This window comes from Scylla paramamosain, chromosome 4 (genome assembly GCF_035594125.1).
Source record: "Scylla paramamosain isolate STU-SP2022 chromosome 4, ASM3559412v1, whole genome shotgun sequence".
NCBI lineage: Eukaryota > Metazoa > Arthropoda > Malacostraca > Decapoda > Portunidae > Scylla > Scylla paramamosain.
In genome coordinates, this window is record NC_087154.1 from 20,032,062 (window position 1) to 20,058,510 (window position 26,449).

The 26,449-nt window shown below is 37.2% G+C and overlaps 1 protein-coding gene across 3 annotated transcripts in view; it reads right to left on the reverse strand.

Moving 5' to 3' along the window:
* Positions 1 to 512: 512 nt before the first annotated feature.
* LOC135099808 (transient receptor potential cation channel trpm-like) overlaps positions 513 to 26,449 on the reverse strand; it is a 108,369-nt gene continuing 82,432 nt past the window's right edge. For 2 of the 3 annotated variants that reach the window (XM_064002361.1, XM_064002362.1), the window contains 21 exons: positions 24,099 to 24,264; positions 23,585 to 23,798; positions 21,332 to 21,503; positions 20,621 to 20,751; positions 18,542 to 18,698; positions 17,918 to 18,059; positions 17,366 to 17,537; positions 16,947 to 17,077; positions 16,418 to 16,545; positions 15,926 to 16,130; positions 15,126 to 15,315; positions 14,501 to 14,712; positions 13,828 to 14,016; positions 11,173 to 11,235; positions 10,622 to 10,867; positions 10,228 to 10,385; positions 9,576 to 9,722; positions 9,175 to 9,376; positions 5,233 to 5,463; positions 4,130 to 4,366; positions 513 to 2,517 (listed from right to left, as the gene is read on the reverse strand). In XM_064002361.1, the coding sequence (XP_063858431.1) occupies positions 922 to 2,517; positions 4,130 to 4,366; positions 5,233 to 5,463; positions 9,175 to 9,376; positions 9,576 to 9,722; positions 10,228 to 10,385; positions 10,622 to 10,867; positions 11,173 to 11,235; positions 13,828 to 14,016; positions 14,501 to 14,712; positions 15,126 to 15,315; positions 15,926 to 16,130; positions 16,418 to 16,545; positions 16,947 to 17,077; positions 17,366 to 17,537; positions 17,918 to 18,059; positions 18,542 to 18,698; positions 20,621 to 20,751; positions 21,332 to 21,503; positions 23,585 to 23,798; positions 24,099 to 24,264 (5,089 nt within the window). In that variant the 3' untranslated portion in view covers positions 513 to 921. The remainder of the gene's footprint in view (positions 2,518 to 4,129; positions 4,367 to 5,232; positions 5,464 to 9,174; positions 9,377 to 9,575; positions 9,723 to 10,227; positions 10,386 to 10,621; positions 10,868 to 11,172; positions 11,236 to 13,827; positions 14,017 to 14,500; positions 14,713 to 15,125; positions 15,316 to 15,925; positions 16,131 to 16,417; positions 16,546 to 16,946; positions 17,078 to 17,365; positions 17,538 to 17,917; positions 18,060 to 18,541; positions 18,699 to 20,620; positions 20,752 to 21,331; positions 21,504 to 23,584; positions 23,799 to 24,098; positions 24,265 to 26,449) is intronic. The other variant, XM_064002363.1, reaches the window with a different exon arrangement.

The following is a 26,449-nucleotide window of genomic DNA, read 5'->3' on the forward strand; positions in this document are numbered from 1 at the left end:
ACACAATGAATGCCTGGAATGACTTATATGGAACTCTGATGTTTACATGATGTCAATGAAATGAAGTGCTACATGTGTAAAGGCGTCCCTTGGCCTCAAGTGAAAACAATGTCAACTTGTGTGTCATTTACCTTGCAACAATGATCTTGAAAAGACTAATAAAACAAGCTTTACATGTCAATCTTAAAAAATAAGCAAGACTCACATACACATGTATTGTACTATTTCTTCTGCCACTGATTAATACTAGATACAAACTTTTTTGGTGACTAAGAACTACTCTGCTATGACTGGTTCATGCTGTCAACTGTTTTCAACTATTGCACTGAGTAGTCTTATGCTGCAGACTTTATATATATATATATATATATATATATATATATATATATATATATATATATATATATATATATATATATATATATATATATATATATATATATATATATATATATATATATATATATATAAAATATGGTAAGGTCAATGTATAATATAAAAAACAAAGGAAATTATAAAAAATATAATCATTCTTTATTTGCAAATAGCTTCTCAAATCTTATGTTCCTCCCAATACCACTGCTGGATAATATCACCCATTAGTAAAAATTATAGTTCCACATATGCTTAAATTACTTTCATACAACATTGCACTCTTATTGCTTCTTTAATAAAGTTAATTAAGTAATTATTGCTCATTTCTAATAAATCAACAACTGATGAAATGCTAAAATTTGAGACAAAAACTATAAAAATGTAGTGATAAAATCTTTAAATTACTGAAATCTAATAAAAGCAATTAAAGAAGCTAGTCTCTACAGCTTTTTAATTGACAAACATTTATACTTTCAAAATACTGAGCTAATGTTCATAGTATGTTTAATTTCTATGACTCGAGTTGATATATGTATCACTTAAATATTAACACTCTGTTTCGGTGATGGAATCTTTAGGTCTGCCCTCTAATTCAGTGACAGCAGGTACCTGCAGGGTGGCCATGAAGGGCTGACTGTCAGATTGAACTGAGGCAGTTATGCTTGGAGTCTTGGGAACAGGCAACACCTGAGGCAGCACGCATGGAGGCGAATGTGGACGGGGAGATGGCCTTGCCCTATGCCATGCCTCAGATTGTGGCAGGGCGCTGGAGGAAGCCCAGTGGGTGCGCATATCCCCATGTATGGAAGACCGGCGAGTGCTGGGGCTGTTGGGCTGGGAAATGGCCAGCCGAGTAGTTTCACTACTACACACAAAAGAGGATCTGCGTCCAGTTGGGGAAAGGATACGGGAGGATGTCAGTGGGATGGATCTTGGGACAGACAACATATCGGGCAAGTTGTTGTCAATACTTGTACTATGTCTCTTTCGAAGCTCTGTTGCCCTTGAATCTCTCCTTCCAAGGTGAGAATACACTCCATCTTCCCCATCAGAGAAGTCTGTCTTCACTGAACAAAGGTCCTCTAGGGAAACTGCCAAATTTTCAGAATCTCTATGCATTCTCCTCTGAATCAAACCTTCCATCAGCTGGTAATCAGCTTCCTCTGCATCCCGCAGTGGGTTGGAGCTGATAGTGATGGAAATTCCAGCAGATTCTGACAAGAAACGACGACGAATTGGAGGAGCGCCTCTGCTTTGGAAATGTAGGTGTGGAGATGAGGGAGGAGACAGCCTGCAGACAGTCTCCAGTTCATCTGCCAGACTTGTATATTCACTAGCAAAGGTGAAGATTTGGGGAGGGGAGGATGGGGGAATGACTTGAATGATGGGCTGATTGGGGTTAGAGAGACACCTTTCATACTTGGGAGGGGAAGGGTGTCCAGGAATTTCTTCAGTGTCATCCATAAAGCAAACTTTAGGAATGAACATTGGCTTTGAATCTCCAGACACATTGGAAGACTTGCGTATACTACTTTTTCGGCCTCCAGAAGATCTCCGCTCCCTTGATGCACGACCTTGAGAACTTCCTGACTCAGAATCTAATCTCTGTTTTGAGCGACGACTTTGCCGCTTGGCTTGCCTGGCACCTGAAGCTTTCATAGACTCAAAACTGAGTCCTTCCAGCATTCCCAAGTGAGTGGATGTTAGGAGTTCTTCAAAGTGTCCTGATTTGGGGGAGAGTTTGGGTCGTGCAGCTTCATGTTCAGCATCAGTTGTGTCACTAACTTCCTTATCACTTGTCTCTTCTTCAGGGGTGTGTCTCCTGCTCATGAGCTTCTCTGTTTCCTCTAACATTTGATGCAAGCTTGTCTGAGACACAGAACGTGATGTGCAGCCTTCATCAGACTTGGGGCTGCCCGATCCTGAACAAGGTGAAGCAGATCTCCTCTGCTTCACATGACTCAACATGAATCGGTGAACAACAGCATAACTATTCTTGGTTTGCTCCATCGTTTCCTCCAGTCTCTTTATATGAAAATCTAGATTATTCACTGATGTCATTGCTCCAATGAATTTTGCATGCATGTCTTCAATTCTCTGTGCCAGGCCCTCTGTTCGCTCAGCCATGATGCGCACACGTTCCTAGTGAAGAAAGACAAAAGAATTATTCAAACAATAGAGTGATGCTGCCACTACTTTGTTAGTGTAGTTTTTACCTGGTGATCACAGTGGCATCTACTAAGTTTGGTTTATAGAACTACTGTATTTTTTGGTGAACAGGATGCACATTTCCCTTGCTTACACCCCTCCACAAAAAACAGGTATCAAAACTACCCTATAATCTATACACCAGAGAATGTAAATTTCATGGTTTCTCAGGTATAATGTACACTGTGCATCAAGGGTATGGAACACTTGGCAGGCACTGCAAAGCAGACAGCAGGACGAAATTCCTTATCATTAATGTTCCTTGAAAATAACTAAAGTGTAATCCTGTGTTGCCTGACCTGCACTGCATTGCAATGAGTGTACTGGGCCTTAACCCGCCCAATGCCAATGCCATAATAAATTTAAAGCATCTCAAATGCCTGTGCTCAGTGCCAACACCATGAATTTATGGTGGTAACTTTAAAAAGTCTAGACTGTTTATTTGTTAATTGAGCTTGACAGAAAACACAGTGCATGTACTCCAAATCTTACTCTAGCCTCTTGAAAATGCACTGACTTGCAATTACAGAGTAATGAGTGTGATGTAAGGTTGTGCCTGGAGCCCTGCTTCTGAGAATACCACACACTTCTTCGCTTCTAAAGTGAACTAGTACTGGTTATGTATTATATTGCTTTTTTAAAAAAGTGCCACCACACATTCAAACATGTGAATTGCAATAGACTACTGATCATTCAGTGATGTAAATAATGTAATGCGAACCCCACATACTACAAGTAGACTACCAATCATGTGTACGTTGGCATTATGGTAATTTACCATTACTAAGGTGACACAATACCATTCATAAACAGTGGTAGTGGCCACAAATTACTAGCACAAGGTGAATAATGTAATGCCAATCTCATATACTACAAGTAGCCTACCAATCATATGTACATTGGCATTGTGGTGATTTACCATTACTGAGGTGACATAACACCATTCATAAACAGTGGTAGTGGCCACAAATCACGAGCACCACGAACACCACTGGCACTGCTATTCATCACATTATATGCACCAACACCTGGCAACTTATAATGTGGATTTAAAAAATGTTTCACTTTGTTAAGTCCCTTTTTACATATTTTCCACAATCTTTACTTTGTTTAGGATTTTTCAGTGCATGAAAAAAATATATAAAATAAAAATAAAAAATTGGCTGCCAACACTGTGCAGGTTAAGATAATTTTCTCCTAGGTTCTGTCTGCCAGTGAAAAATCTTCAGAAAGCTACTGACATCTGGACTCATCCTTATATAGCCTTAAGACAAAACATGAATGTGTACAACTGATTGTTGAGGGAGTCAAGTATGAATGGCCCTCAAACGTTAAATGAATGTAATTCTCTTAATGAAGTAGGTACATTACCAATCCCTGCTGTCCGGTGACTCGTGTCACAAGGAAACTTAAGACATGCATGATTATTTATGTTTGGAGGCTAGTTGTAGTGATTTCACATGTCACTTCACATTAAAAAAAAAAAAAGAAATTCTGAGCCTCAATCTATAATTATAATGCTGCTGTAGATGACAGTATCATGTACCTCTGTGCTCATCTGCTCCTTTTGATCTTTCTCTCTGTTATAGCCATCCATGCACTCCTCCTCAAAGTCATGCAAACGTTCTAAAGACTCTCCATCGAGGAACAACTTGAGACCATTGTCATATAGGAGTGGCTTTCCTTTCCATCTCCTGAAGACGTACTTGATGACCCGATGAATGTGTGACAGGATGATAAGAGGTGGAGGGAACACTGGCTTGCCTTCAAATTCCATCACAACCTGCAAATCCAATGGCACAAAGTACAGGAGGCACTCAGGCTTCATGACTGCTTTGTTCATGAGAACTTACATCAAACTTAAGAATTATGAGACTTACAATTTAGATAATATGGTGAAAGTATTTGCTTGCTCCGGTGCTCATGTACAATTTATTTTGGCCAATGATTTCTTAAATAGTCACTTATACCAAAACACTGCCATTTAATAAGAATGTATTTAGTTATAAAAAACAATACAATGAATATAAATGAAGATTAAGAAAACATAATATAGAATTATGTAGCTGTACAATAATCATTGACCATCTCTTACCCACTAGCCATTTCAGATCCTATGAGACATAATTTTTAACAAACATATTCTAACAAACAGTTGGATCAATGTTCAGCACAGTTTGTTTGACACGGTCCCCTAATTTATGGCACTACAGTACACTGCCAAGAGCCTTTCATTAAGGAGTTTACTCTTACCTTTGAAGGTGAAGCTGGCAAGAGCCAAGTAGACATTTTGACAGGGCAAGGTTTTATGTGATGTAGTTGTGACATGTATCACTTTACCTCTCCTTCCACTCCTGTCTTCTCCTCTCTCCCTCCTTCCCTCCTTGTCTTTCTCCCACCCCACATCTCCTTTACACATCACAGCATAAAACCTTCTCCTGTCCAAATGTCTACTTGCCTCATGCCAACTGCACCTTCAAAGCCAAAAGTAAACTCCTTAATGAAATAATGAACTGTAGTACCACAAATTAAGGGACTGTGTCAAATATGCTGTGCCAAAATATCACTAATCTAAATGTTTGTTTAGAAGCTATCTACAAAAAACGATGCTTCATATGGTCTGAAATGGATGGTGACAACACGGCTTACCTGAAATCTTTGGAACATCCACACCTGGTGGGATATTGCATTGACTTCCTGAAAGATGTTGTTGAACACTGCAATGAGTAGGTTGATGAGGAGAATGTTGGCCACCAGTAGGTACATGGACATGACTGTTGGGGTGAGCCACCGCCCTGGGTGGCATGGAATCTGGCCCTCGCCGCCACAATCCGGATCAATGTCACCAGCAAACACTTCACCGTACAACATAAAATAGGGCTGAAAAATCATTATTCTCTTTCAGCATGATGCTGGGAAAACCATTGTGGGCAAAAATATCAGTCTCTTAAAAATTATATGAAAAGATACTCTTGTATTATGATGAAAATGCTAGACCAACTCAATCTGTAAGAGAAAAGTGAGATCGCTTTAATTAACTCAGTGACTTGAAATACCTACGGATGGAAACTAGTACTGTATTGTTTTTCAGGAGTACTACAACTAGCATCAGTATTCAGAGATAAATTTAGAAAAATCATGGAGAATATAGCATCTACTTCTGTTAATGTCAGGTCTTTAATAAGTTGCCAATGATGGCACAAAAACAGAATCACTCCATTTTGTAATCAAAACTGAGATTGAAAAATTTATGAAAACATCAGATATTCAGTGCTGTGGCTGCTGCCTTTTAGGTATAATGAGCATGACAGCCACATGAAAAGTTTCATGTCTATGCACCAAAGAGTGCAAGAATCAGTGGCAGCATCATGGAACATTCAGCATGTCTGATGATGGCTGAGGTTTGGTTAGTGTGAGGAAGGGTCAACCTTGGGCTCAGGAGCCCAGTAATGCTTGTAGCTGCTCTATCTGGTCAAGAATGAACATGTTGCACTCAAGCTCAACTGCTGTAGTAATATGAATCCCATTAAAGCCAATTGCAAGTGGTATTCACATGTATGTATTATGATAATGTAAGTTGTCATGCCTTAAAAAGAATAAATAGTTGTATTCTGTGAATATCATGTGTGGCTTCAACTGCAAAAACATTTTTTTCATACCACTAGTCAGAAACTACAAGCTAAATAATTTAAACAGTCTATCTCCTCAAGCTACTAACCACTCAAAACTACATTCATCCTCCTACCATCTACTATTACTCTAAATGTTATTCACTTTCAATTTACTCCTTTCACACACCATCCTAAACTGCTCTACCAGCTACATCAATATCTCCTTTCAATCACACACCAGTGTATCATCTGCAAACAGCTTCTCATTCATATTCCATTCTCTATCACAAGATTCACCAGATAGTGTTTGTAAGGTAGTCAAATGTGACTAATTTTCAAGGACTGGAAAAATGCTTATTTATTCTGTCAACATGGCCTAGAACTGTTTGAGTGTATATATTTTGTTCTCACATCCACCATGATACAGTGGTGCTGTGGTGTAGTGCCATCACATCTAAAACCGTGTGTGTGTGTGTGTGTGTGTGTGTGTGTATTACCTAGTTGTATTTACCTAGTTGTAATTTAAAGGGTCTGAGCTACACTTGTGTGGTCCCGTCTCCATGTCTACACTTGTCCAGTTTTTCCTTAAAGATGTGTGCACTCATTGCTGATACCACTTCCTCACTAAGCTTGTTCCAAACTTCTATATTTCTCTGTGGGAAACTATATTTCTTTACATTACTCAAGCCTCTTCCTTTTCTTAGTTTTTTGTTATGTCCTCGTGTATGTATTTCCTACTCCTCTTAGCAGCACCTCCTCTTTATCTATTTCTTACTCTATTCCACAGTTTATAAATTAGTATTAAATCTCCCCCTTCTCTTCTTTGTTCCAATGTTGGCAGATTCACTTCCTTTAACCTTTCTTTGTATGTTAATTCTTCCAATTTTGGAACCATCTTCATTGCCATCGTTTGTATCCTTTCTATTTTTTTCACATGTTTCTTCTTGTGGGGAGACCACACTGATTCATCATGTTCCAACTCTGGTCTAATCATAGTGGTAATTATCTTTCTCATCATATCTTTATCCAAGTAATGGAATGCTGTTCCAATATTTCTCTCCATTCTATATGCATCTCTGAATATCCTTTCTACATGCTTCTCCAAATGTTAACTATCCTGTATCATCACTCCCAGATCTTTCTCTTCTTGGTTTTCAAACTTAATTCATTCCTGAATGTTTTTCAAAATCTGAAATGTTCAAAAACTGAAACTATTTTCCCCATAGGAATCAATGTAAGATGGATTAATCTGTTCCCAAACACCAGCCTACCCTGTCTTAGCGGCTTATGACAGACACTACCACAGCCAGAAAGGATGTATTGAATGAACTTAGTGAAACAGAACTCATCAGAAGATACTGTTTTGACCATGACCATGCAGGTATTCTCTTTGTCATCGATCTAGTGAGGGAAGCCTTACAGAGGGGCACGGAGAGGAGCAATCCTCTTACTGGCAAAATAAAAAACTGGAAAAATATAGTTGTGCAGTATTGATAGCAATGGGGGTCATTGAGAAACCACAGAAAGCTTGGGATTACTCCTGAGTGGCAAAAACTGTTTATTTATATCAAGGCTTTTCAACAGGATCACATTTACCTTATTTCAAAGATTGAATTATTGTCTTACATCCTGTGTCTCTCCTCCAAATATATAAATAAAATAAGTAAAAATTTATAGAAACTATAAATTAGTAATAAACAGCAGCTTTTGCTGTGTCTTTTAATATTTGAAATCAAATAACTTTGTTCTAAAACTGAATTATGGTACCACAACTGAAGCAATAACAAGTTCAAAATTTTGTTAAAAACTGATTTGTTCAAAAAGGGAGGCATTCAGTAACCAAGTTTCCACTGTACTTTTATTATTTCTTCATTTCCCAATTTACGTCTCTATTTTGGTCTCTTCACTTCTTCTCATGTGTGTGTGTGTGTGCTTTGTCATCACATCTGGGTGATGCTGCAATGCAGTAGTGCAGAGCCATTACATCTAAAACTATGTGTGCGTTTTGTTCTCACATCCAGCATTATTCAGCAGTATAGTGTAATCTCACATCTTTCACAGTAGTGAGGCACCTCTCATTTGTTTGTGCATTTTTTTTACAATGCTGTCACCAGCCTTCCTCTCCCCCTCTCTCACATGCAAGCAGGAATGAATAGTGTTGTGGCTAAGAAGTGGCTTATCCACATAAAGAATTTATATGTTCAGGTATGTGAACTGTACCCAGATATATATATATATATATATATATATATATATATATATATATATATATATATATATATATATATATATATATATATATATATATATATATATATATATATATATATATATATATATATATATATATATATATATATATTACCATCCCGACTTTTGTGCATTGTCTCCTCAAATTTTACGATTTCATCACATATAGATCATACATTTCTACATTGGCATCACAGATAACAAAAATAGATACATACATACTATGCATTGTATATATATATATATATATATATATATATATATATATATATATATATATATATATATATATATATATATATACAATGCATAGTATGTATGTATCTATTTTTGTTATCTGTGATGCCAATGTAGAAATGTATGATCTGTATGTGATGAAATCGTAAAATTTGAGGAGACAATGCACAAAAGTCGGGATGGTAAGAATTTGGAGTGCTGTACTTGGTAATCACCTGATAAATATTCAGCAGACATCAATCAGTTACAAAGATTTGAAAAAGCCCAAGAATGAGGAAGAAAAGGATATAGGTGTAATAAGTACAGGATTCTGACAGACACAACCTCCACTCTCAATGCCCAACCTTTTATATTTTCTGACACCAGCACCTAACAATCTGAATCTTTTATTACAATGAATGGTGAAAAAATAGACTATACATTATTACACTAAGAGCTATCATTGGCATCTTATCATCTTCCAAGATGTGAATACACTGGCAGCACAACAAACCTGATAGAAGATGTGTCGAGCCAGTCGCCAGTGTGGCTCCTCATTTGGGTAGAGGATGCTTTGCCGACAAACTCCAAAGGCCATCAGCACCACCAGCAGCAGCACCACAAAGTAAGCCATATTCTTGATCATCTTCCCCATCATCATCACCAGTGGACCAAGATATTTGTTTGCTGATAAGATCTCTAAAATTCTCAGATACCTGAAACATTTAACAACTATTACACCTTTGCATATGTTGGCAATCTATGTCTAGTTATAACATTGTAACTATGTTTAAAAGCAAATTATATTGAAGCAAGATGTCCTTTACACAAAGTTAGGATACCAAACTCATACCTCAGTAAATGAAACTGAGCAACTCTTTAAGTAATAGTACAACTGATCTCAAGCTGACTCACCAATATATGATATCAACACAATAAATAACCCGGCCAGCTTGCATCATCTGGTCTTGTAATCTCAGTGTCATGCCAATCATGAACAGCACTCCAAATAACAAGTCACACACATTCCACAATTTGTCTGACCACACAGTTATTTTTTGCCTGAAAGAAAAAACAAAAAAAAAATGAGCAACATTTTAACATGTGTCACAAGGTGCTGTGTGACTTAAAAGATGCTCCCCATGAAAGCAACTGATACATATTCTCTTTCTATCATGGTTGCTGCAATTTTCAGTCTGTATATATACAGAGTTAATAAAGCAATAAAAATCACTAGAAGAATTATCAAGTTGGGGGCACTAGGTTCTTTCCTGTTTACTACATATCTACATCACCTCAGAGCAAAAAAAAATAATTCCACTCTAATAGAAAGGAATGACTTCTGACTTCCCATATCACCTTCACCCAGTTCCAAATAAGAGAGGATGGGCAGCTGAGTAGTCTTGTGTATCATTCATCTGATCAACACTTTTGGTCTAGCTGCTACTACATATACATGGATAACTGGAGAATTACATAAATACTCCACATTAAACTCATTCAAAATCATTACAGTTCCTGAACAATTATCAATAAAAATGAGTAATCTCATTACAATTTAACTTACTTTAATTCCACTGGTTCTGTAGACAGTATCTCCCGCACCTTTTCCAGAATAAGTGTGGAAATGTATGCAATAACATACCACTCCATCCACTGTGGCTGTTTGTGGAGTCTCACCAGAACAACATAGGTGAACAAACACAGGAAGAAAACATAAGCTATCTGTCAGGGAAAAGACAGAAGAGTGGGATCACTGCATAAAGTATGTATACCACATCTTGCTGAGCCAGTTAATATGTTGACTGAAACATGTCAAGAAAGGATACTGTTCATTTCATTCACAGATCTTGCAGGAACATTAAATATTAGAAAGTGTTCCTTATACAACATCTGAAAGCCTATCAGATTAAGTATCTCCATTATAAGATATAAAGCAAAAATATATAAAAGGATCTTACAGAATGAGCCCAGAATTTTGCAATTGGAGCATTGTAGAACTCATAAAACTTTATTCTTGCAGAGAGCTGCTTTGAGCGGCTAGTGAGAAAAGCTGATGTGTCCAAGACTGACAGATGACCACCGGACACTCCGTTCTGTCTCACTGATGAATGGTGTTCATCAATGAAACTTGAAGCATCAGGCACGGGTGGGACAACAAGGGTGCTGGGTATAGGCCCTGCACTGTTGCTGTTGCATAGAGGTGCCTGTAGGGAAAGTCTTGTATAAATTTCAGTTGAGTTCTGATCACTGACACACACACAAAGCATCAAGGTATTGGTTTCAACTTCCACAAAGCACATGGGTTTTACTTCTTGATTTATGCATTGTTTTTGTCAATGTGTTCGTTTTTACAAAATGGGTGATTCTTGCTAAAAAGTATACCGTGTCTTCTGTCTACAGGTGTATTTGTTAGTTTTCAACTTATTCTCAAGTACATTCCAAAGTGTATCCAGGTCCTTGTTTGTTTTGCTATTCTAAGCTTTCTGCAATACCCTCCAGGATGTCCTACCTCAGGCTGGAGGGTTGGGGTGACGGGGTGAGAGGGAAGCGACACAGAGTTGACCAGTTGGGCCTAGAAGGAGAGGGACACACATCGCAAGTGCCAGGAGAAAAATACCTTCAAAATTATCTTCAGCCACTAAAGAAAAGGTCATGCCAACATTGCTCTCTTGTTAAAAAGCAATGCCTCAAAAACCATCTTTCAGCATTAGTAATTTGGAAAAAGGAAAATGTTACAAAAGCAGCAATATAGCACCCAGCACATTACACCAAAAAAGCACAAGAAAACATGAACGAACACATGAGCCTGACAGATGTGCTCAGTGGTATCCCCCCCCCCCCCAAAAAAAAAAAAAAAAAAAAAAAAAATTGGTTACTAAGACATTCAGAGATGAGAATTCTCAAGTCGGACTGAGCCTGATTCACTGCTGTAGCATGGCTGTCTGAGGTCAGAATGAAGTGCTATTGCTTACTGCTATATCAGAATATTTAATAAAAAGTAAAAAAAAAAAATGATAACTGATGGTTAGTACTATAATGTCTACTCACTAGCAACCATTTACTGTACTGCCATTTGCATTTAAGTGACTCAGAAAAAGATAACCTTTAGTTAGCAATAACAAATATAGTAGGTAAGTGTAACCTATCTTGGCCCTCTTGTCAAATAATTTCTCATGAAGAAGATTCTTCATGTGATGAGTAGGCATATACACAGTCAGCTTCCTAGAAAGCATTCAATGCATACTGGATATATAAACATATTGTTCCCTTTTTACATTATTTTTAACTAACAATTAATATGGTTAATGGTGTGTCCAGATGAGAGAGCCTGATTGGTGGGCATACCCATTAATGGGTACATTTGACAGGCAAACTGTCAAACTGTCTGAGTGCTTATTGAGCAAAATCACCAGGCAGTGCCTGGTGGCTTGAGCTTCAACCCTACCAGACGCAAGTTAACATATTATGTAGTGTACCCACAGCAAAGTTGACTCCCCACATCCCACATCACTGTAACATGGTTCACATTAGTACCTTGTGATGTCTATCCTGGAGACCTCCAATAAACCACCTACCATTTACTGGTCTAAACAACTTACAAGCACACTGAGTCAACTTTGTCCTGCCTCTTTTCTTCTTCAAAACAATTATCATGCTACACAATATTTTCTTCTTAGTAATGCTAAGCACCATGCTTATTGTACCACACTTCACACACTATTGGCATCACTGGGCATGCCCACCTATTTATCAACTCAGCTGTGTGGACATCATTTATGGACAGGCCTGGTAGAATTTGCCCACCAACTGTGCTGCCCAATGGACACTCCCACTCATCTGAACAGGCATTAAAACTTAGGCTGACAGCTAGTAAAATGTTCATAAACCTTATTAAGCATTTAAATTTCCTTGACAACTAGAAGACTCACTAGCATGGAAACAGAAGATATAAGTTTACCAAAAAGGTAAAGGTGATGACAAAATGCAATTTCATCTATAAAGACAATGGTTATTGCTTCTGTAATGAACCTGACTGTCACTCTAATAGCTGAATGACTTCTCTTTTTGTCATTAACATGTTGAATATAAAGTGAAATGTAAATCTGTATCTTATTCATGAAATTCATGGATGATACACACAACAGTTGTAGAAAGTAAAAAAAATAAATAGCTTATGAAAATTCATTCTTAACTTCAACATTAAGAAATATTGGACTGATGTAAAATAATCATTGAGAGAAACATTTCCTTGGGATGGAACAAATACACATGGAAGTGAGAGGAAAACAAATAACAAGCAATTTTTCAGTCAATTAGTCAAGCAAACAAACATCATGAAAAATTTATTATTAAAGGGAAAAATGTGCAAGTAAGAAAAGAGGACAGAGTTACCTTAAATTTAAGAAAGAATGCAAGACTAATTAGTAACATAAAAATGTATGACATGAGAAATGAAAGTTAGTAAAAGACTGAGGTTATTGCGACTTCAGAATAAAGAGAAAAGGGATACAGTTCTATGTGATGATATAAATAAAGGCAGAGAGGGACTAAAAGGCTGCCACTGGGAAGAGAGGATTGCTGTACTTTTCTGACATAAAGAAACAATCTTTAAAAGACAATTTATCATCAGATGGGTACAAATGCAGAAAAAGAAAAGTTCAAAAGATGTGCACATACATACAGTAATCTTCCTCCAACCATGGCAGATTTTGTGTTTGAAAAATTTTCTCACCTAGTTAGAAGAAAACTACCACTGTATTCTCTTGGCTAACAAGGAATGGAGTGGGAGAGATTTAGAAATTTTCTCGTCTTGATATAATGAACTTTGATTACTACAATGAGGTAGGATTTGACACTTTGTGATGATGATCCTCTTTAAACAGTGTCTAGTATATAGATTATAATCAATATCATGTTCAAGTGATTTAGTCTTGTAGAACAAAGGGGTAAGAAAGACACCACAGCCTGCATGGCTCCATCTAATTCCCAACAAGAACAAGGGTTAAGGAAGCACTGAACCACAGGGAATGTTAAATCTTCTATACATGCTAAGAATAGGGAGGCCATGTTCTTCCAACTTGGATGTGAAGTATATGACCAGGTTGTGTCACCTCTACCGTAAGAGATAATCTTATCAATGACAGTGGTCATGATCTAACTTTACCTCTGGATCATGGTCATTCCTCAGGTCCATGTTTTCATCATCCGAGTCTGTATCACTCTCAGAGTCTGAGGATCTCTCTGGGTCATCATACTGGTGTTCCTCACGAGTCTGAGGCATTGTTTTGAGCTCCTCACGGCTCCTGAAGCCCAGTAGCAAGACCAGTGGCGGAAACAGGAGGCTCAACATCACCTGTGTGATCACATACAAGGGTATGGTAACCACATTAAGGGCACAAATAGAAAGGTCTCTGCTGCAAACAGGAAATTGAATCAGGATGTTCACATTTATACTTTTTATGTTCTGCAAAAACTATGATGACATAATGTAGGATAGAGAAAAGAGAATATAAGAGAAAATGGAAGAAAATACATACAGTGAAACTTTTATCAACATGACTGATATATAGAAGTTGATAATTTTATGAATTCAGTGTATAGCAATTATACAGATTCAGACTATTAAAATACTGATATTTGCAGAAGTGGAAAAAGAAGATAGGTGGAGTACCTGAAAACAAATCTATGAAAGAAAGCATATAATTCATTCAACTGCATGACAAATAGTCACTGCACCACTACCACTCTTCAACATGACATGAAGTACATCGAGTAGTGATGACAATTTATATTAACACTACTGCAATTCATACACCGATTCATGGAGTTAATTTCACCTTTATGTTGGTATTCTTCCTGGTTCTAAGTCCTCCAAGCCAGAGGTCTGCCAAGAGGATCTGACAGCAGGTGTGGGACAGCAGAGCACGATGGTTGTCTGCCACAGCCAGCGAGAGGCAGGTCTGCTTGGACCAGTTTTTCAGCTCATAGGTCAGAAGCTGCTGTGCCCGGTCATCATCTTGCCGGTAGCAGTAGTCCATCACCTGCAAGGCTGAAGCAACACAAAGCTATCATGACAAGCAGTTAAAATATAAAAAGAAAGAACATGGAAAAAGATATGTATATGCTTATAAACACACACATAAAATGAACTTACTGTGGACAATGAAAAAACTCATGACAGTCTAGTTATGGTGGGCCTGGATATGAGTAGCTCTGGTGTGAGGTGATGGCTGATATAAGAACTGCTAGTCTTGGTTTTGGAAAACTGAGGTGTCTCAACCCAACTGAGCACCAGTGATGTACCAGTAATGTAATAAATCCCTGGGTTTGCTGTGGTCACAAATGTTCCAATATGTTTCCAAGCTGTTCATTTGTGAGAGGGTCAGCTGGTGCCCTGTAGAGCCCTATCATGACCAACCTTTGATAGATACATTGATAAAAATTATCCACAGTGATGCTTACCAAGAGTCTCAAATTCTTTTGCATATCCCTTGAGTTCTTCATAAACCTCTGTCTCTAAATCATCATCAGCTGCTTCGTGTGCTAAAGCCTTGTACAACTTGGCTGCCACCAGAGCTTTCGCAATTGCTTCCTCTCCATGCTGCCACATCAGCATTGCCATGCCCTGCCTCTTGGTCAACACTGCCCACACCTAGATAATAAAAATATACAAAAGGTGACATCCTGCTAACACTGTATACAACCAAGATACTAGTAATGTTGGGTGATAGATGGATTAGGGAAATACAAAAGGTGACATCCTGCTAGCACTGTATACAACCAAGATACTAATAATGTTGGGTAACAGATGGATTAGGGAAAGAGGCACAAAACAATATGCTAGCAAGATGAAAAAGACAAAAGGAGCATGTGGAGGAAATCATCCTTTTCATAAAACTGTCCATTTCTAAAAGCATGTTTTGAACAGCATCTCAGGAAAGACAAGAAGTAGGAATCTACATCAATGCAAAAGGAATTACATGCATTATTAAATAAAACAGCAACATAATACAGTGCCTTTAGGGACCAAGTATTATGTTAATGAAAATTTAACCAAGGCTTTTACGGTAGGAGTCATCTGAAGGCTAAAATCATAAAGAATTTACTATAATTCTCTACCCTAAATCACCAAACTCAATTTTACATATCCTACATACATTCCACAATGGCATCTCTTGGTCAGGACCATGTAATGAGTGAGCTGTCTTGTACTGAATATGATACTTTGAGGATGTCATTATGCTTATTAATACTGTACTCACTAAAAGTTCACTGAAGGGATAGTCAAACTCAAACTTGAAAGAGAAGTCATCTTGGCTGATGTAAGACTTTGGGGAGCTATTGGGGTTCTTCTGCAACAGACTCTTGCTGGCCTGGAAGATGCTGCTGTTGTTGCGGTGCAGCCGTGGAGACCTGAGCATTGTGTTTTCATATGTGGTGCGGAACTTCTTTCTTGTATAATAAGCTCTGGTGGATGAAAGTTTAACTAAATCAGCTATGCGCATTTTTCTATTTTTTGGATCTCAAATAGTCTTTCAGTGATTTACAAAAATATTCAGAGACATACAGTATACAAAGCCTTGAAAGGGAAGAAGCACATGCAATGTAGGATATTATGTACCTTTGAATTTTTTTGGCCACTTTAAATCATTTCCTTGTACACTAATTATGGGCATTTAAAGATTCCTTAAGCTACATTTTGGCCATTTCAATAACCTTTATAAATCTGTGGACTATCCTTATCATATACATACCTATAAGCTCCACCCATCAATTTGTTGATGACGAGGCCAATGTCAATGAGAGTATAGCGATAGTCACGAGGAATATTCTTCTTCACATCACGAATAATGTACCGCAGTGTGTTGGAAGGTCCACTTTTCTGCAGAAAATTATGAATATATATATCAGTCTACTCCTTAAAATGACAACCATGGCAGAAAATTCATCATTCAGTCTTGTCCATGCACTACTCTCTCTCTCTAACTCAAGTACTTCAAGACCATTCATGCTTCACAGGCATTTATCTTACACCCACAGCATTTAACCTAACCTTATAGTCCAGGCCCTTTCTTTTCTGGTGATGTAAGTTACAGATATAACATTTCACCAAAATTATGACTCATCAACTCACTTTCTTTCACTTACTAGACATAACAAACTTTTCATTACACTCACCATTCAGTCTGTTCACTCATCACCATTACTCACATCTATTTTTTAATGTTTAGGTCTTACTTGTATCTGTAGAATTAATAGTAAGAAATCTTCCATCTTGCTTACCGAGTTGTAGAGTTCTTCAAGTCTCTGGATGGTTAAAAACCTGTTCATTATAACTCCTTGCTCTAGGAGGAGCTTAACAAACTCAATGCGATCATTTACTAATGCATCCATCATGGCTTGCTCAAGGGAACCTGAAATATGCACAAGAAGATTAATGCTTGTTAAATTCAGAAATCATGAACATTAATAATACTAGGAAAATAGTTTGACTTCTGCAGGTGCTATCTGATTCTTGTGTATGTGATTCAAAAGTATCATTCAGAAGCCATTAAAATAGGAAGATCCTCATGTCAAGTGCAGTTTTTAAGAGATGACAAAAATATTCTGCAAAAATCATCCTTTTTGAAAAGTTTTCCCTATTCAACATGACTCCACAGATATTCTGCAAAGACATGAACAGACCAGTCACCAGTCCATACCTTTGGACCATTCTACATCCTCACAGAAGACATGTGACCTTGCAATGTCCACTCTGTTCCAGGTGAGGGCAAGAGACAGCTGCTCTGGAGGGTTGAGTCTCTGGGCATGAAGGAGAGCAGACAGGATACTCTGGTCCAGCTCAGAGCCTTCTTTTAGACGGAAAACAGTTATCTGTCAAGGCAATTCAACAACATTCAACACTGATAATACCAACAGGCCTACAGCTTATGCCTGTATGAAGCAGAATATTCTTTGTGAAAAGACAAAGTTTACAAGAAGACATTCACACTGCATCACTCCCAGTAATCCACCTTTCCCTCCACTAACAGTTTAAGCAAAACAAAACAAAAACACCAATCTATCCATGGCAGATATCCACAAATATTATTATCACATTAAGTATCTGGCATTCGTCTAATACTAAAATTTACCTTTAAGTAATTATTAGTAGCTACAGATATTCTAATTAATTTTACTAATATATAAATTAAATATTACTTTTATATCTTCTTCATACTCATGTGGAAATAACAAGTTACTGGACTACTGACCAAATCTCTCTTGCGCATGCACTGCAGCACCTCAGTGTAGAGCTTCTCTGCCTGCACCGGCCTCAACTCAAACACTCTTCCAAGAGTCATGATCACAGTCTCACGGCTTCCTTCTATCATGCTCAATCCTGAGTAAGTATATCTGAAAAGAAAAGATTTTTAAGAAGCACATAGCTGAAATGAAGGTTTGATGAAATTTTCAAATATGTAATGAATAAGATAAAGTAGAACCCTATTGAAAAGAAAGGTAATGATGAGGATAGGGAAGATTATTTCTATCAAGCTGAACATTTCCAATAACAAAGCTTTATCCTACACATTTTTTGATCACAACATAATAGTTTGGTTTGTTCCTATACAATGCTCACATAACACCAAAACATGTGTATGCAGATGTCTGCATATGTATTATTTGTAGTATACATGGGTTGAGGTAGACTCATGTGATCTTGCCTCTGTATCTATACTAGTTATCTATCCAATCTTAAATCAATTCACTGTAAGTCCATCTTGACATTTACTTAATGCTTAGGACATCAAGAGGATTCTACAGGAAAGTGAATAATAAAAGCATTCCAATAATAAGACAAAATAATTTTCACAATGATCAACTTATCCACTCACTTATGTACAAATGCCAGTATGTCAGCTGCCCTTCCCGTTCCGTCGCAAACAATAACAGGGACAGGTGGGGAGTCAGTGACATATTCCAGCACCTGCCGGATGGTCTGAGGTCCGCCCTCTATGACCACACACACAACAGGAGTTGCCAAACCACCTCCTGAAAACAAAAAACATTTGTCAGTGTCTCTACAAGACAGAATAAATGTACAGATTTTTTATTTTGTTGCTTTATAGAAAGTTTCCACAATTATTTAGAAATGCCACAAGACAATACAATCTTGACACAACATAAATATATGGTCTTCAAATGAACAAAACGGAATTCTGTGTAATAAAAGAGAGTATATTAAGGGGTAAAGTGGATGCTATAGATGAGAAAGAAAGGATCTCTGTTAAGTATGGGAACAAAGTATTACTATAAGAGAGACAGAAGGTACATGTGAGAGGATTGGGTTTGAGAAAGGCTGCAGTACAGGAATATAAGGAAATATTTTTCTCCCATGATCATCCTTCTAATGGACCCTCAAGGGATAAGCATCAATAAAAACTGATAAGTTGCCATCTTTTCATTGGGATTGGTCTCTCTCTGCAATATAGTATCCAAGAAACACAAAACAATTAAACCTATTATGAAAAACAGGTGGCCAAGAGGAGTTAAGCTGGGGGATTCCAAAGATCTCTCTTGTAAAACATAAGAACATAAGAAATAAGGGAAACTGCATGAAGCCATCAGTCCTACACATGGTAGTCCCTGTATGAAATATACCTACCTATTTCCACTATCATCCCCATCCATAAATCTGTCTAATTTTCTCTAAAATCTCCCTAATGACTCAGCACTAACAACTTGATTACTGAGTCATTTCCATTCATCTACCATTATATTTGAGAACCAATTCCTTCCTATCTCTGTTTTAAACCAAATTTTTTAAAGCTGATCCTGTTATTTCTTGTTATCCTGATTACTGATTCCAAGAATTCTGCTTATGTCCCCTTTGTTAATAAAACCCTTATAGCACTTAAAGACTTCTATCAGATCTCCTCTTAACCTAAGTCTCTCTAAAGAGTGTAAATTTAACAGGTTCAATCTCACTTCATAAGGAATACCCCTCATCCCCTGTATCCTTTTGGTCATTCTCCTTTGTACTGATTCTTATAGACCTATATCCTTCCTGTAATATGGGGACCAGAACTGCACAGCGTAGTCTAGATGAGGTCTGACCAGCGCCAAATATAACTTCAATATTACTCCAAGATTTCTACTTTTAACACTCCTATTTCTGGCCTCTATGCATTGCTTTCTTAGACAGAGTTCAGAGCTAACTATAACTCCTAAATCTTTTCATACCCAGAAACCTACCAGAGCTTCAATGTTTATTGTGTACCTACTGTGTGGGTTTCTTCTACCTGTGCTAAGTACTTTGTATTTGTTGATATTAAACTGCATTTGCAATCTGTCTGTTCATTCGTTCATCCTATCCAAACCTGCCTGCAAGACGATGGCATCTGATTCTGACCTAATTAATCTACCTATCTTTAAGTCATCCCGCAAATTTACTAACATCACTAGTAATTTCACTATCAAAGTCATTGATATATATTAAAAACAACAATGGCCCTAAAACTAATCCCTGTGGCACCCCACTAATTATTTGGTCCCACTCGGATTTATAGCCATTTATTACAACTCTCTGTTGCCTGTTGCTTAGCCATGACCTTATCCAATCTAATACCTTCCCATCTATCCCATGTGTCCTAACCTTTCTCTGAAGCCTCTGATGGGGTACCTTGTCAAATGCTTGCTTTACTAAATTCCAGATATAGGATATCATAACTATCATCATTATCTGCTGCCTCATAAACTTTACTGTAAAAAACTTAACAAGTTTGTCAAGCAAGACTTCCACTTCATGAAGCCATGCTGTGACCGATTTATCAAGTTATGTTTGTCTAGCTCCCTAATGTTCTTTGCTATTACTGACTCCATTATTTTACCTATAAGAGAAGTTAAGCTGGCAGGACATGAATTACCACAATTAGAAATCTTTATATTTCTCTGAACAGTTACAATACACTTACTTGTTTCAATTCTTTGCTTTGAAATGTAGTTTTCAAGCTTTCTGCGCAGAATGAGCTCTGGTCCATACTTGCCCACTGTTCCATTGTCCACCAGCAGGAAGAAGGTGTGGTGCTTATTTAGAGCAACAAATCTGACAAAACAAGTTATAATAAATATTTTTAATAAAAGTACACAAGACCAGGAATTATCCCAGTCAAAAAAAAAAAAAGAATACATAAAATAAATAAAAATAAGAAATAAACAAAAATAAGTAAATAAGTAAATAAAGATAATCAAATACTCAAATAAACAAAAAAAAAAAAAATGAATTAAATAGATAAATGTATTACATGAGTAAGCATCTGATCATTTTGATTTTAAAATATCGTCAATTCAGAAAGGAAACATTAAATTTTGAATACTTTTATGAACTTCCTAATGTCTGAAGATCAATTACCTAATGGTTCACTTTCCTTTATTGTTAAGGAAGATATCATAAAGATATTAAATGACAAACTTACACCATAAATTATTATAAATAATCTTTTAGCTTACATATGAAGTTAAAAGAAAAGAGGAAATCAAAGTTCTTTCTGGAACAATTGCTACATGAATTCAATAATTTCACATTTACAATAATCATTTTAAGGATAGCTTTATTTTCTCTCCATAAAACAACAACAAATGTATTCTTTTCTACTCATAAAACAATGATAGAAACAAAGACTCACTTTGATTTTGGTGAATTGATGGGGTGGTAGGGGACATCCTTATTGTGGCCCACCAGGTCCTGCCGCCTCTCAATGATGCCCCAGGGAGCAATGCCCACACTCACTAGGTGGCCGCTGCGCACTCTTAGTGAGCTCTCTGTCACCAGTGCCTCCCCCACGTGCCTGGTGACTCCTGCTCAAACACCTTCATGTTACTGATCTACTCTATGTCCTGATAGTCAACAATATAATTACCACCACCACCACCATCACCAATGCTCACAATCCATACTAACAAGAAAGAGGCTTATATGAGCTACATAACATGACTGTCACCTCTAATTCCACTGCCCCTCACTATAGTGGAACCAGACTAACTTGGTACCTTGGGTGATGGCTGTACCTCTCTGCGCTGTTGCCACCTCAACCTTGGAGTAACCTGACCTGACAATGGCTAGCAAGGCATGGGCTGGGGTATTCATGTGTTAAGGACACTGGGGCAGCAGTGCTGCATGGCCTATACACAATGCTAAGTGTACTGGAAGATATACAGTGTTGTTGTTCCATCATCAAATCAAAAGCCATTAAAAAAAAACATCCAGTTGTATATAACAACTTATAATTTTAGAATAACAAAGGCAAAGGATGACAGAATGAGCAAGAGAGAGAGAGATGTTCATGTGCCTGTCAACTGTGAACATGACACCAGTGTGGGAAAAGAGCAGCCACCAACCCAAGTACCAAATTAGTCTGGTTTACTATAACCAGCTTGAGGGATGCACAATTTAATATCTAAGGGTAGGGCAAGAGGTGGGAGGTTTCAGGTGGGGACTTTGTAGAATTTCAGCACCTCTTTAACTCTGCTGAGCCACCATAAAGCTATCCTACTCACAAGATTAAAGAAAAATCTAACTTATTATCCATGCATGGTTCAGAACAGTCCTCTTGTTGGCCAAATAACCACTCATAATTTTTTTCTGTGCAGGAGTTCTAATAATACAGCTGCCTATGGTTGGGCACATTCAGACTCAAAATCAATGGTTAGGGAAGAAGAAAACACTGAAAATGAGCTCCACAAGCCAATCAATCAAGCCCTGCAACTAACTCTCTAAGACTAATTATTATGAAGCCATTACAGATGCATACTCACACAGATTATATGTATTTGTGAATCAAATATTTTGAATTAAACAAAATAAACACACACACACACACACACACACACACACACATACACTACCCTTGAAAAATAGGAGAGGGAGAGGAGATTTAATAAACATCTATAGAGTGATAAATGGTATGGAAAATGTGGACAGAGAATGTTTTATAAATTTAGACACAAAGAATACAAGGGGACACAGTAAGAAACTGAAAAAAGTTAACTGTAGAAGAGACATCAAGAAGTATAGTTTTCCTAACAGAAGTGTAAACAAATGGAATGAATTCAGTGAAGACGTTGTCAATGCCGAAACTGTCCATGCTTTCAAGACCAAACTGGATAGATATAGAGATGGGATACTATGAGATTACTCAGATTTCTCCCCTCCCATAAACCACAACTAGGTAGATACAACTAGGTAAAACTAGGTAAACACACACACACACACACACACACACACACACACACACACACACACACACACACACACACACACACACACACACACACACACACACACACCATAAAAAATCAACATCCAAAATAAAAAAAAATCACCAACTTAATAAACATAATAATAACAGTGAAAGCCAATGCTTGATTTATCTCATAATGAATCATCACTGATAGCTTCACCAATCACACTGAACAGCAAGAAAAGCAAAAATGACAGGAAGAAATAAAATATAGTGAAGCTAAAAGTTTACGGCGGTATGTTGCACAAGTCTACCTACATCACTGAAGCAATGAAAACATAACACCACTGTGGTTGTACTTGTGTAGAGATAATAAGAACAGGATATCTTTATGAGACTATGTATTTCATTAACACAGTTCAACTTAAGATTTCCTGGAAATGAAGCAGTGGAAATTATTCTGTGAAAACAAAGTATCAAAGTATAAGCAACAAAATAAGAACACAGAAAAGATAAAGATCATACCTTCTAGTGCATCAGCATTGTGCAACAATAATCAGAGTAAAATGCAATGATCCCCATGTTTGTACATCATTGTATTTACAGTCAAAAGAAAAGATTTTAAATACACCATATATCTTACTGTAAATTCATTAACATTATCCCTGAGGACTGGCCAGGGTGACCGCAGAAACATACCTGTGTTTGTGCCAGCCGTGAAGACCCATGCGCCTGTTGTCTTGGCAGCCTTCAACAGACCTTTTCTGATGACTTTCTTTAGCTTTGGCTGGAGGTCAAAGTTTGCTTTTCCACCCTGAACTGTGATCAGGAGCTTTGGGAGGTCCAGTCCCCACTCCCTGGTAAGGAGCTGTAGAGTGTTGTCGGGTCTTGTGTCGTGAGCCAGCCGGATGTACTGCAATGAGTTTTTACCCTCATCAGACACTGTGTCCATGCTAAGGTGCTATAATCATGTATATTTACCTACTTCTGTTGTCATAATTTCTTGTTTGTGATATTTCATTAATTGATTATTTTCTGTATGCATAAAGAATCATGATATATAGCTTTATTGCAAAAAAAGTCTTTTTTCTTTATTTCTCTATATAGCAGACCTTTGCAACTTAATGCTAAAAATGCAGTGCATTCTTCAGATACTTAAGTCAACCAATACACAAAATAGTTTGCCTTTCTATAAACACTTTTGTCAACTAACATGAGCCTTGGTGGGATGTGCACCTCCTTGGAACTCGAGGATGCCATAGGCGTCTGTGGGGAGGAGCTGTGTGTGTCTTGAGGGACTCCAATGAAGGTCTTCTCCGTGCCGCAGGGTGGCTGGTGACCCATCGCGGTGATACTGCCACAGCTGTCCACAGCAACATCTGGTGGCCAACAGCATATATAAAAGATTTGTTATAAATTGACAAAAAAAAAAAAAAAAAAAAAAAAAAAAAAAAAAAAAAAAAACAACTGTGAAGATGGATAAAGACAAAGGTAAAGACAAATAACTTTCAGTTTGTGATTTAGGTATCAAGTGTGGATCATACTAGATGGTGCTCATGAGTATAAATAGCAGTTATACATCACACGAATCAAACTTTATTTCTATGATGCAACTCTAGCAAATGCATTTATGGTTATCAGAAATTTAGCTATATTGAGCAAAGAGAGCATAATAATATTTCAGTAGCAATATCCATCCAATATGCAGAAAAGATTTACAGAAAACTAACTGTGTAATCTTGACACACAAAAAATAGTAAATATTTGAAATGAATAAATAGCTCATACAGCAGTAAATTATATACATGCTGTATTCTGACAAAGACAGTGGGAAATATATTGTATATTTTGCGGCAGTGAGTCATGTGCTGTTGTTGAATATGTAACCACAGGGTGTATGCTGTACCCTCACATGGGTGTGCCTGCTGTGTGATCTACAGGTGAGATGGAGTAGCTACCTGTGCACCTGGTAGTACACTGCCAAACTCAGGATTTGATCTTCAGGAAAGAAAAATACTCCTTTGCTGCCAGGCTGATCAGCAGCCACAAAAAAGCAGCATAAGGTAATATTTTTCATGGACCATGTGTAATGACACTAAAACAAAATTTAGACATTAATGAACACTTTTCATTATGATATAATAATCAAAACCTCTATTACAAAGATAGCAGTGTTATTTGCTTGTCCTGACCTTTCTCCAGAAATACTTCCCCACAATCCACTATCTTGTAATTACCACATCCCTCATCCTCCATCCCATTCATGACTGCCCCACACAAATGATCACTCTTCACCCCTTGTCATTCATCCTTCACCATATATCCAGTAAGGTAACACAGCCTGCCAGTCAAATACAAAGTATGTACAGATCCTATAGAAGGTGCCTTGTGGGATCTCTAGTAAGAATTGCTACTGTTAGTCTTGGCTAGAGAGCTGTGAATTGGCTCTTAATCTTGTACTGGTAAACATATATGCTCTGAACTCCGTCTAGGGAAACAATGCATAGAAGCCAGAAACAAGGCAAATAGGGTACTTGGATTCATTTTTAGGAATGTTAAAAGTAGAAGGCCGGAAGTAATATTAAAGTTATACTTGGCTCTGGTCAGACCTCATCTAGACTACGCTGTGCAGTTCTGGTCCCCACATTACAGGAAAGATATAGGTCTATTAGAATCAGTACAGAGGAGAATGACTAAAAGGATACAGGGGATGAGGAGTATTCCTTACGAGGCGAGGTTGAAGCTATTAAATTTACATTCTCTAGAGAGACATAGGTTAAGAGGGGACCTGATAGAAGTCTTTAAGTGGTATAAGGGTTATAACAAGGGAGATGTAAGCAAAATTCTTAGGATCAGCAACCAGGGTAGAACAAGGAATAACGGGTTCAAGCTTGAAAAATTTAGGTTTAGGAAGATAGGAAAAAATTGGTTCTCAAATAGAGTGGTAGATGAGTGGAACGGACTCAGTAATCATGTAGTTAGTGGTAGGACACTAGAGAGCTTTAAGAGAAGATTAGACAAGTTTATGGATGGGGATAACAGATGGAAATAGGTAGGTGTGTTTCATACAGGGACAGCCACGTGTAAGCCTGGTCGCTTCTTGCAGCTTCCCTTATTTCTTATGTTCTTATGTTATGTTCTTATATGAAAGTATAACAATGAATTTTGATGTTTGCTTACATAAAAAAAACGTGAATATAATTTAAGAGTAAGAAGTTTAAAATAAGTGTATCTCTATTCTTTTTTTTAACATCATAAGTATAATTCATATATATATATATATATATATATATATATATATATATATATATATATATATATATATATATATATATATATATATATATATATATATATATATACCTGTATATTGTGTGTGCTGAGTGTACAGCATGCATCATAAGGGCACTGTAAGTCAGTCAGAATCATGCTGACTTTGTTATGCCAGAAATCAGAGGAAATATTTACTAAAACAGTAATGAAAATGTCAGAATAAAGCACTGAATATGTACATAAAATTATGGCATAGATTTTTAAAGCTGAAACAGCTTAAGTCTAGAAAAA